The sequence below is a fragment of the Miniopterus natalensis genome, chromosome 13 (assembly GCF_054644295.1).
Source record: "Miniopterus natalensis isolate mMinNat1 chromosome 13, mMinNat1.hap1, whole genome shotgun sequence".
Lineage (NCBI taxonomy): Eukaryota > Metazoa > Chordata > Mammalia > Chiroptera > Miniopteridae > Miniopterus > Miniopterus natalensis.
In genome coordinates this window covers 28,508,248-28,521,120 of record NC_142093.1, presented here as the reverse complement: position 1 = coordinate 28,521,120, position 12,873 = coordinate 28,508,248, and the positions used below count along the sequence as shown (strand labels likewise).

General features: G+C 45.7%; 1 protein-coding gene across 5 annotated transcripts in view; it reads right to left on the bottom strand.

Moving 5' to 3' along the window:
- Nucleotides 1–12,873, bottom strand: part of SPTBN1 (spectrin beta, non-erythrocytic 1) — a 176,979-nt gene that overhangs the window by 54,522 nt on the left and 109,584 nt on the right. For all 5 annotated transcript variants that reach the window (XM_087823562.1, XM_087823563.1, XM_087823564.1 and 2 more), the window contains one exon: nt 6,458–6,609. In XM_087823562.1, the coding sequence (XP_087679688.1) occupies nt 6,458–6,609 (152 nt within the window). The remainder of the gene's footprint in view (nt 1–6,457; nt 6,610–12,873) is intronic.

Below are 12,873 nucleotides of genomic sequence, written 5' to 3'. Positions count from 1 at the left end.
GCATAATAATAGTTATTGTTGTCAGTTTGCAGGTGAGAACACAGGTTTAAAGAGATGACGTAATCTGTGCAACCAGTTAGTATGTAGTGGGCCAGGATTCCAAAGCTCACGCTCTTCATGCCACACCAAGAACCAAGAGTGGTACATGTTTCCACATGAAAGAAAATAGAGACTCAGTATCCATCTGGCAGACAGTTTAAATCCTTTTAAAGAGCTATTTATATCACTAAACTTCCATCTTCTCAAAAGGAAGGAGAAATAACAATGGAGAAAAACCAAAGACAATGGAACTGGGGGGTGGGTGCACCTCTCCGTAATGAACACTTTCCTAAGCCTCGCCCTAAGAGTGGCTACTTCTGAGGGAGAAGGAGCACTCCGTCTTGCCTCCATTTATTATTGTCACATTCCTAGTGTGACACAGGTTCGTTCCCAAGGCAACATATGCATTTCTGACCGGGAGTTTGAAATGTCATTAATGTGGAGACAAAGATCAATACCAATACCACACTCACATGTGACTCAGAAACGGGGGGGGGGGGGGGGGGGGAGGGCGGGGGAGGCAGGGAGGCGGTTCCTCTGAGGAAATGCCTATTTTTACTGTTTCTCTCTTAAATAATTTTAACAACTTTCCCACACTATGGCCAGTATTCCTGTGTTTTGTAGATGTTCTTCCTGTTTCACCTCCCCAAGTTCCCTTTTGGTCCCAAATCTTTATCAACCACAGCTCCATCCCAGACCTAGCTCTAGACCCATCTTCTTTCTGACTCCAAAGAAGGAATGGGAATTAAAGGGCTAAATAACCACCTCTAGCATATCACAACATGATTCTAATTGTTTACTAGAGCAGCTAGTCCAAGCCCTACCTCTGAGACGTGATGTAGCCTTGGTCAAATTTGTCCAAGTGGACCCACTGCCCTTAGGAACTTGGGGGCTGGATGGGAGCTGGGTGGCCCCTTCCTGGTCCATGGCTCTACCCCAGCTGCCCACCCAGCCTTGAATTTGGGTCAGTTATATCCTGTGGGTATCAGGATTTGCAGAACTATGGTATAATTACAATGGCAGAGTTTTTATCAGAACCTAGAGATGGAAAGGAGAAAATACATGTTTCCTGGAGCTGATTCAGCCTCCTTGAATAGAAGAGACATGGTGAGGATTCCTGGCAGGGTGTTTTGGGAGGCCGGGAGGGAACCAAGCCACTCTGTTCCACCCTGGTAACCCCCACTCTCTTGGGATTTTTCCATGAGTGTCCAAAGCCATCTTGAAGCCACAGAGCAACAGCTCTCCAAGGGTTGCAGGGTGGACAGAACACTAGCCCTGGGCATTGGGAGTGGCCAGCTTGTGGCCTAGATTTGCCACACACCAGTTGAATGGCCCTGCATGCTGCTTACTCTGAGTTGCAGCACCTATGCAATGAAGGGGTCTAACTTAGTGGGCTTTCAAAGTCACTTCCGGCTATAACATACAATCTCTGTGTTGGAGGATGTAAGACTTACTAGCATGCAAGGTGAATTCTGAAGTGCCTGCTGATTTTATTGTTCAGGTAAAAAAGAAACAGAAAAGACACTAACTGGTCTCAGTACAACAGTGTGATGAACACTTGCTTATGCTTTCATCTTTTAATCACAAATCAATTTTCACTACACATACACACGCCTCTACTTTATAAGGAGGGTAGAACGGGAAGCACTAATTTCCAAAATCTCCTCTAATATGATATATAGTAAATTCATCTCACAGTAAGTCCCCAAACACCTCTCTACACATCAAACTTTGAGCTTTGAGCAGCGTATAAACGATTCTTGTCCAATTAAAATCAGTGAGGGAACAATGCTAATTCCTGCCTGTCTCCTCATTGGCTGAGACCCACTCATTCCCAAGGAGCACCTTCTCCTTCAAGAGGGCTCACAGGGGAAGGAGGGGACCAGCAGGCAGTAGAGAGGGCTGGAGTACAAGTCATATTACTTACTAGCAACACTGGCTTTGGGCAAGACCCTAGTCACTCTGCCTGTGTTTTCTATAAAACATAAATTGTCCACTTCATTAAACTATGAGAAATAAATGAGACAATGTGTGACAATAAACACTAAAAACAATACATACTAAGTCACCATCACTGCTCCTTCCAAAAACAAACTCCAATTTAGCTGGGCTGCTTTCCCTACACAGTTCCTCCCTGATGCCAGTCCCCAAATGCTCTCATGACTCTGCCTCCCAGCCAACACTCAACCGCTATATGCTCTCACTATCCACACCTGAACCTCTTATCCTAGATCCAGGTGAAACCTCACCCACTTACTTACTGGGGTTCCTTGACACCCCATCCAGAAGACCTGTTTCCCTTCTGAACTCCAGGGCTTTAGGGCCAGTCATCTGGTACCTTACAGTATGGTACCCATTACTATAAATTCACTTTTCGCATTTGTGCAATAAGACCGCAATTTAATGGGGATACTCTTTAGTGGCTGCTTATTTAGGACAAAAGCAAATTCTCCCACACAAATGATATTACAAACAACAGGTAGAGTCTGTGGCCAGTCCACAAAACCCGTCTCAACAATACAGACCAGAATAGTTCTCTTAACAAAGGCTTTATGTAAAACTCATTTGGAGCAGAGCAATGTGGGATTTAAGGCTTAACAAATCTCATAGCAAACCTATCTTTTCCAACTAGCTCAGCCTGTTTTGGAATTAACAGTGGCAAAAAAATAAAACAAAACAAAAACAAAAACCCCACCCCCGTCCCTTCTCTTTTTTGAGACTGATTAACAGAGTAAGAAGACAGAATATCAGGAAAACAACAGGCAAGCAAAACCCAGTGATAGCTGCAACTGGAAACGGGGAGGGCTGGGGGGAGGGCAGAGGCGTTCACTTAAAAACCTTGTCCTCTTGCAGTCAGAGGTGAGGTCTCAGGCTGGCAGGAGCAAGGCAGGAAACTGGCCTTCTGACTTAGGACTATGCTTCACTGTTGAGGCCCATGGAGAAAAGGGGCAGGCACAGGCAAGCTTCAGCCTGGGTTATGACCTGTGGGCTCTATTCTGTCACCAAAGTCCAGGCCTGACTCCGTTCAAATGTTAGTTAAGCCAGAGGCCCTACTCCCTTCAAATGTCAGTGTTGCTGTGAGACATACCTTCACCCCTTGAGCCTTGCTCTACCCTGGCCCTGGGATCAATAACAAAGAGACCTGCACAGTTTCTGTGCTTGCCGTTTTCACCTGCTCAGATGATGCCAAAGTCAAGGATGGGTCTGTATATTTTAGGGAATTTTAAAGCGAGGCCTTTATGAAGAGTTATAATGCATAGAAATTTCAAAGTAAGATATTGAAAAGGAATAGTCTTTCTCATCAACCCAATCCCAATTAACAGCAGCTTCCTGGCTCAGCCTCAATTTCCTCATTGCTCCATAAGCTGACATACCTGAGGCAGAGAAAGGGACACTTCTGGACATGGATCCTGCCCAAGCCAGAACCAGAGATGGAGATCTCTGCCCTCTGGTGTTTCCCAGTACATCAGAATCAACCCTAATAACCCAAGTATCTACCTAAAACCTATTCAAATTTAACTCAAATTTTATTGAGCCAAAATGCAGGCTGGGGTTAGAAGAAACTGTCTGGATCATTAAACTGTTTCTTTGAACTTTGCTCAGTAAAAAATCAGACAAATTTCCTCCTCTGTAAAGAGGGATGAACTGGCTCCAAGAATCTATCAATAAAGTCAATTTAGATACTCTGGGCCCTTGCACATTTATCTACTACCTACTGCCAAGCCGGTGGTTAAGTGCTAAGGCTAAAATGCCGACTGACACAAGGCTCCAGATGGAGTGCAAATGTTTATGTTACCCAGGGTTTGGATCAGCGGTGCAGAAAGCCCAGTGCTGGCTGAATGTTATCTGATGATACGCCCTTAGCTGTGGACATTAATTTACCCAGGCCTGGAAGCTCTAACCACCTCATTAGTTGTGGAATCTGAATATGCAAGGATCCTTTGGGACAAGCCCTCAAGAAGGTCCTGGTCTATAGGGAGGGTCTCTAACTTGAGTTCCTGGCAGCCTCTGCAGCCAACAGCAGAGAGGGTTTGTGTCCCTTCCAGAAAGTTCCATGAACCAAATAAACCACAGGGCCAAAAAGGCTGAAAATCTCTAGTCGAAATGAACCAGAGCTCTAGCTCACTCTATCTACGGGATCCTTATTTATGGAATAAGAAGATTAATCAGACTGCCCAACCTATAATCAGGGTTGGCTGTGAGGAATGGATAATAAAAGAAGTAAAGGCACTTGTGGTTTTGACAAAGTGGTATGTCATTGCTAAACACTGTTTCTGGCACTGACCACAGGAGAGGTGGGAGATGGTGCAATCTTATGTTCTTCCCCATCTACTCTCCTAGGTCGATGGGTTACTGCAAAAAAAATTTTTTAAAAAGCCAGCAGCAAATAAAAAGAGGAGTGGGCAGTATCCATGCACAACTAAGAATGATGCTTTGTTGGTTGCTTTTTTCTACCTATGTATATTTTTGTTGTCCTGTTCAGAAAAAAGGGGCAACAGGCCTAATTCCATTTATTATGTAGACATTATCAAGGACACAATCTTCTTGGAATAAAAGAATTATGGGTCTTCTAAGGTGAACAACTTACTCCCTACAGCCTGTAAGACTGGATCCTATTGGACAAAAATAAATGTTCAAACAAATTTCTATCCACATGACCTTTAAGGATTTTTTTAGCTACTTTCAAAACATCATTCAAAAAATATCAATAAACAATCATACTAGGCTAAACATTAATGGAAAAAAGGTTGAGAAGTAGGGGAAAAAGTCTGGTTACAAAAATTATATTTAGCCTAGCCAGCATGCTCAGTGGTTGAGCATCAACCTATAATCCAGGAGATCGAGATTCGATTCCAGGAGATTCAGGTTCGATTCCCAGTCAGGCCATATGCCCGGGTTGTGGGCTCAATCCCCAGTAGGAGGCGTGCAAGAGGCAGACGATCAATGACTCTCTCATCATTGATGTTTCTATCTCCCTCCCTCTCCTTTCCTCTCTCTGAAATCAATAAAGATATTTTTTTAAAAATTATATTTAAAGGTGGATATTACAATAATTCTAGCCTAGGCTCTCAAAGAAGACTCACTTCAAAAAACAAACTGAAATGCAATCAATGACCAGTCTTTGCCTTTTCCATGTGGGCCCACTGCCCCCACTGTCACCCTACAAACCACCTTTAGGCAGCCACCACAGTCTTAGGGAGAAGCCTCCTTTATTAATCTAGTTTGTCTAGTGTGACCCACAAACTCCCAAAGAAAATGAGGCAACCACACCCTCATGCACAGGGAACAAAGGCCATGGACAAAACTCACTACAGATGAGATGGGGCCTTACTCTCTTTCAGAGGACCCTGTTCTTGAACGTAGGGACAGGGAGAGAGAAAACTGGGACTCTCTTTTTACCCAGGCTCAACAAGGCAATTCTGTCTGTGAGCTAATAACAGGGCAGGGTACAACCTTAGGTCCTTGCCTGTGGTCAGAGGTGTGTGGGTCGGTCTGCACAGAGCCATGTGGCTGTCAAGTTACAGGGTGGAGATCAAGTTAAAAATAAGGCTTTCTGGCAGCCCTGCCAACCGCCAGCATATTTTCCTGGTGATGTCACTACAGATGTGGGGCTGTATCCCTAGGCGTCAGCTTTTGGCTCAGTCCCACCCACCACCTATGGAACTGCATGGGCTCTGGTAGAATACAGCATCCATTTTCAAACCAAGAAGTGACAAAACCTGTTGGGTCAGTTACGGAGACTGGCTTAAGCTTCCTTGGTTTAAGGTTCATAAACAAAAGTCACATCAGAGGCAGCTGTGGTAACTCTGGGAAACAAAATGGGGATACAATTTTCACTGCAGGCTGAAAACTCCCTTGCCAGAAAAGGCATGGTGAATTCATCAGAAGCTCCGAGTTTCCAAGGAGACGACAAAACACCAGCCTCTCCCTCCACCCCCAAAATAAAAACTGTGCAGGGAAGAAAGCAAAAACGTCAGAGACTACTGAATTCAATTCTTGCCACTTTAAAACGGCAGCTCAGATTTTCCAGAGAAGCAATAAAACACAAATCTAAAATTATTCCATGATCTTGTGGGCTACAGATTCATCTTGGAGCCAGAGTCCCAGCCTGGCCCTTCAATTACCAGCACCATGACCTGTTTAATGGAAGACACCAGCCAAGGTACCTCTGACCAAAGGTAGTAACCTTGCAAATTACCAGAATGTGGCCACCTTACTACAGGTTCAGAAGCATCACCAAGGCTCAGGATGTTTATGCAGGAGCTTTCCCCAACTTGCTCATCTCACTTATTAAGGTTCTCCTCGAAAACATCAACCATTAATTGCATAACTTAGCAGGAGGGAAGTCCTGCTAGATTTTTCAAAAATATTACCCCACCAATGCTGCAAGACACTTAAATAACATCCCAACGCTTACCAGCCTCTCTCCAGAGAGGACCTCCAGCAGCTTGATGAGCATTCGTCCATCTCGAAGATCAGTGTACAGGTCTGTGATCCGGCAGGACACTCGGGCAAGGTGGGAATTGACCCACTTGGTGAAGGTTTTCTTCTGCACAGCTTCACGCTCATCTGCAAGCAGAGGAGATCCTGCTTTACCATCAATCACAGAAAGGGCAGCAGCAACTTTGTGCCAGCAGGGTCATGGGATCCCAGCCAAAGGAAGAAAACAAAACCGAACTCGAATGAAACCTCTACTTAGCTCCTCTTAAGCACGATCGACTCTTGGAGAATACAGGAATCATGCAATCCTTGAATATTTGGGCCCCTAAGCATACCACCAGCAGAATATCCTTTGTTCTCACTCATTTCACTGTCTCCCATTTCTGCTGAAGAGATGGCAGGGTACAGTAGATTATAGCAAGGTCCTTTTGCAATCCTGTCCAATGGATTGATATTTGACTGGCAAACTCTCTAATGTGTATGTTACAGCTACTGTTCCTCAAAAGATGAGTGTGGGAGAAGCACAGAATATGGGAGGACATGGGGATAGAAAAGCTCGGAAGACATTCAGAAATCACTTCCCTGTACGAAGGATCAGGCATCATCTAATAAGATAAATTCACTTATGACCTTGATCTGCAACGACCCTTTCACTTGCTGAGTCACAAGCTCTGTGAACAACACAGAAAATGGCAGCAACATGGTAGAGTTCAAAGAGATCTGGCCAGGCACTGGAAGAGTAGGGCCTGGGCCCCAGATTTCCCCAAAACTGTGCTGAGACCCTGGATTCAGTGCCCTCTTCTTTAAGATGAGTGGACAACTATCACCTCCAAACTTCAACCATTCGCTGAAAAGGTAACTGTTAGTTTATGCTCTAAAGTGTAGTTGTACATCCAAATCATCCAGGGAACAATATTAGGTTCTTCAAGTCTCAGTGATCAAGTGCTGTCCAATTCAAAGCATAAAACAAATTCTAGACACATCTCCCATAACTGGCCCTTCACTCTTAACAAATAGGCTTCCAATCGTCTTGCAGCTGTAGAATGCTCTACATGTAGGCTGCTGAGACTTTCAATGGGGATCCACAGCATGTGCCCTGGACCCACCCACTTGTGCTTCCTGACTGTTTTCTACAGTTACCCACCCCACTTCTAGTTCCATGAATATGAATCGGCACCAAAAGGACCAAAAATCTACTCCTTCCAGGGCAAGCCCAAACCCACCAAGATGTTTATGCATTAATCTGCAAAAAGGGGGGCAGATCCCAACAATTTTTATGTATTTCAACACCATTGGGTGACAACTAAAAAGCCACCCTTGCTGAGGCATGTGCTGGGAAGCCTGGGAGTACCAGATTCCCAGGCTGGCCAGAGCACCCCGGGAAGGTCTGCCTGGAAGGTTTTGCTGAGGCTTCTATCCACCCCACTGCAGGGAGGGAGGGAGGCACAGACAACGTGGGATGAGCTTTTATTGCTGCCAACCTGGCAGGTGAGGGAGCTGGGGGCCTCTGCCAAGACAGCTGGCCACCTGCTGCAGCCAGCAGCTCCCTCCCAGTCCAACCTTTCCCTAAAGGAACAGCCCATCCAGAGAGAAAAAGGACCTTTCCCCAGGAACAAAGGCAGACCAAAAACAGACAAAGGATCAGAAAGGACAGGATTGGGGGAACAAGAAAAAGGCAGTGAGGGGCACACTGGAGACTGAAAAAGGAGCTGCACTAATACCGTCACGATAGGTCACACAGAAAAGATCACATGCATTATTAATCACACAATCATCTTGATGGATGGTAACTTTATGACAGTGACACAGGGAGCTGTATTTTCAATTTTTTTTGGCCTAAGTTTGGCTGTTTTGAAAGAGCAGATCCAGATCAGAATACACAGACACATTAAGTTGTCCTAGGTATGGTTCAGATGTATTTAGGGTCAAATAACTTTTTTTATAATATCTTTTATGTGCTGCACTGGAGTTAACAATATCTTTCATAAAGCCCTTGATGGGCATCCTAGGCTGTTATTAAAGGGTTTGGGGCTCAAAGTCACTACCACACCCAGTCTATCAAGGGCACAAGATCAAAATGAAAACTCGCTTGGATTAAGGCATTTCTAAATAAACAAGCACACAATGTGTTAGTCAGCCAACTGTCACTCCTTGGGTGAATCTCACATTACAGAAACACCCAAGCTTCTTTCAGGTTCTGAATTAGCAGGTTCCTTTATGAGGAGATTCTGAGGATTTGCTTCAAGACAGTAAAAGCACCCCCACGGCACCCTGTCCTGAAGAGTTATCACCCCACTCCCACCCCTCCCCATGAGGAGACCACAGAGAGGTCACGGGTGGAACAGAGAGAACCGAGTGGAAATAATACAGGCTGAGGATCTGTGGTGGGAAGGCTCCTGGGGGCTGCTGTGGTCCTCAGAAACTCCAGGAAGAAGGTAAGAAAGAAAAAGAGAAAGAGAAGTTTAAAAAACTAAACAAAATAAAAGGAATGAAGTCTTGTTTTCCAGCCCTCTTTCTTGCTCCCCACTTCTCTCCTCTCCTCAGTTTCGGAAGCTGGCTCCAGGTAGCATAAGCATGCTAGAAGAATCACACAGGGCTCACACCACCCCAATGGAAAAGGCATGGAAGATTCCATGCAGGGGCTGGACCGGAACCAACACTCTCATGACACACAAGGGGCAGGAAATGGGCTCAGCCGGAGACACAAAGGCCGGCCAGCTTAGTGTGTCCTCTCCTTACAATGGATCACTTGGTGAACACAAACACTTCTGAGGCTGGAAGGAGCAAGAGGAAAAGGCAAAAATCTACCCAGAGGCCCAGTTGAGGATGAGGCTGCACGTCCTTGGGGACTCCGTCCTTTGTTCCACCCTTCCTGGGAAGGCATGGTGACATCACCCCTGTGATCCCAACACAGCCAGGCAGGGGCAGATTAGGCCAGACGCCTGCCTGAGGAGGAGCAGGAGGCCCTTGGCACAGACAAAGGAAGGCAGTCCAGAGGCGTGTGTCCAAGCTCAGGCTGCTGTCACTGTGCCTGAGCGGTGTGAGGAGTGGGAGTAGCAGAAGGAAACCACTTCTAGTTCCACAAGCAGGAGCAAATCTGGTGATTGGAAAGGGAACCCTTACAAGCTCTGTACTGATTTGGTTATTTAGATCAGTGGTTCTCAGCTGGGGGTGACTTTGCTCCCCAGGGAACATCTGGCAATGTCTAGAGACTGTCACAACTGGGGGGGGGGGGCGAGCAGGTGTTGTTGGCATCTAGTAGGTAGAAGCCAGGGATGCTGCTAAACATTCCATGGTGCACAGGACAGCCCCCACAACAAAGAATTATCCAGCCCCATGTGTCAGCAGTGCCAGGCTGGGTTGAGGAGCCCTGGTTGAGACATTCTGGGCTTACACCAATTGGAGTTGGCATTCACAGTGTCTCAGGCTGCACTTGGCAGAGGGACATCCCTGAGAAGGACAGCCGAATTGGGGTGTTAGTCATTCATTACTCTCATTACCTACATCAAAAGGGCTTTCTATCCTGCCGGTGTGCACGTTGGCTGGTGGCAGCAGAAATTCTGTGCCCTCAGGCCCACTCCACAAAGGGCATGCTGCTTCCTTGCAAGGCAGAGGAGCCGCTGCAGGAGCAGCAGGGAGAACTGCGGGTGGGCTCCATCTGGGCTGGTGTGACAGTGGGCTTTTCTGTCCCTCACACCATTTCCATTCCTTTTACTTTTTCAGGGCCTTGTATTGCTGTTCATCAAGCCAAATCGTGCCTGCATCTCCTCCCAAGAAGCTGATATGGCTGAGCCTGATGCTGAGGCAGGTTCCCACCCAGCCCTGCCCGGAACTCAGTAGGTGGTGCGCCAAGGAACAGGCAGCTTGACCTGCTCCCTGTGAGTCTCTCTCCGCTGTGTTTGCCCCACCCCCAATTATATTTACTTAGGGGGACTCAGCTAAGGGCTGCTTTGGCATGTACTGAGAGGAGGCGAAGTGCACATCAAAGTGCCAGCTTGTTGTGACTGCTCATTAAATCAGCTCCTTCTCCTTCTCCCCTGCAAGGCAGCGTCTCATCAGTCCAAACCATTTGAGAAAGTTATCAGGGATCATGGAATCACATAATCTCAGGGTGTAACAAGCCTTTAAAGTCATCTGAATCACACCTTTCTTTCAAAAGCAAAAAAAACCCCACACTCCCTTCTACAGCACCTGGGCCAGTTATTTAAAAGTCCCAGAGAGGGGGAAACTGTATGTGTGTGGCAGGAGATTATTAGTTGTATAAAAAGAAAATGACTTGTTCTTTCTTTTTTTATTAAAATAATAGCAGCATTCATTGAACACTTACTATGTCCCAATCCTTATAACTATTCAATGAGGCAGGAGCTAATAACTCTCTGGCAAGGCTGGCTCCAAAACCTAGTTCTCAATCACTATGCAATAATGCCTCTAGCTCAGCATTAAAAAAAAAAACAAACACAAAAATAAACACAAAACATATTTCAGTGATACAAAATATGGAATCACCCATAATCTCACCATCCTAACCCAAGTCCTATTTTGTAAAGGGTCTGCTCCAGCCCTTGGGTGACTCCAATTGTTGGGATGGTGTCTCTATCAAGACTAGATCTGTCTTTGTGGCCCAGGAAGGCTCACTCTACTTCTGAAGCTACAGAGAATGGGTCTCCTCACACCTCCACGTAAGGCCTTCAAGGGTGAAACACTGGTCAATGACACCTCTTTGCAATGACTGTCTCAGTGTGGCAGAGGGGGACACAACAAGATGGTCTCCGAGGACACTACCACCTCTTGGCAGCCTGGACATCATTGCATACCTACTGATTCAAGTTAGTATCAGCATCAGTAGGCCAGGGATGGAAAAGTGGGGAACCAAGAGAAGAAAGGGCAGAAAGAAAGGAAGCCCTCTGTGGGAGGGAGCTTGGTGAAGCAGTCTCTGTGTTAATGCAGGGGTGGGAGCCAAGAAGGACCCCTAAAGCTCCTCTCAAAACAAGTTTTCCATAACCACAAGTTCTACCAAAATGCCTTTGGAACCCAGAGAACCACAAGTGGTTCTAAGATCCAGCCAAATCTTTAGCTCCACAGGCTCAGAGATGAATCAGTCAACTGCCTTGAAAATGAGAATTCCTGAGAAGCAGATGAATAAACCCAACTTCGAGTGAATGGAAACAGCTACATAAGCATCTAGGTCAGCTTCTGATCCTTGGAAGGAGTGAATTGTAAGTAAAATTCTATTACAGTGTTCTTTCCTAAAGACAGAATTTTATAAAATGGCATGCCTGCAGTAACACCATCATACATCTGAATAAAAATGTATACTTTCTTAAAGCTCACTAGATGTGCACAGCACTCTCTCAGGGAGGTGGACACAAGAGTCGGTGAGGTTCAGGGCTGCTCAGTGTCACGGGTCAGCAGTGGCAGAGCTGTACATGCTGGTGTCCTTGGGTGTTGCTGTCTTTCCCGCTGCTCAGCCAAGTTAAGAGGGATTAGGATGCCTGGCTACACTTTCTTCTCTAAGTATCTAGATTCACTGTCTTTTCTTTTCTTTTCTTTTCTTTTCTTTTCTTTTCTTTTCTTTTCTTTTCTTTTCTTTTCTTTTCTTTTCTCTTTTCTTTTCTTTTCTTTTCTTTTCTTTTCCTTTCTTCTTTCTTTCTCCCTCTCCCTCTCTCTCTCTCTCTCTCTCTCTCTCTCCCCCTCCCTTCCTTAATATATCTTTATTGATTTCAGAGAGAGGAAAGGAGAGGGAGAGAGATAGAAACATCAATGATGAGAGAGTCATTGATCAGCTGCCTCCTGCAGGCCCCCGTCTGGGGATTGAGCCTGCAACCCCGGGCATGTGCCCTGACCGGGAATCGAACCCCGGTCGCCTGGATCCTAGATCGGCGCTCAACCACTGAGCCACACCCAGCTGGGCTGTCTTATGTTTCTGATAAATGGCTTGTTATTTTCAGAAGATTTCTTAGAGAAAGAGGACGAGATACTTAGAACAGAGAAACATATTAGCTTAATTTTAACCAAAGGACTGTGAATATCCTCTCCATCATCACCCCCTTCTAGAAGTACATAATTGACTTCCTCTCTTTTTTAGGGAATGACTATTATCAATATTGGAAGACTATGGTGCTTTGATGTTTATTTATTACTCTGAAGAATTTGCTGTAATTGGAAAAATGAACACTGTGTTAGCATGAGTTAGCATGTTAGAAATAGCTTTGATGAGCAGGAGGGCACTGTTATGGAAACGATTGTACGGCCTCTTTCTGCAACACCCTCTGCAGAGTGCTAAATACAACCATGTTCACCATATGCCACAGCTCTGGCTGCAAAAAAGAGTGGAAGCCAGGGATGAAGGAAGGTCTGAAAGCATGGAACATTTCTGGATAGAAAATAAGGGAA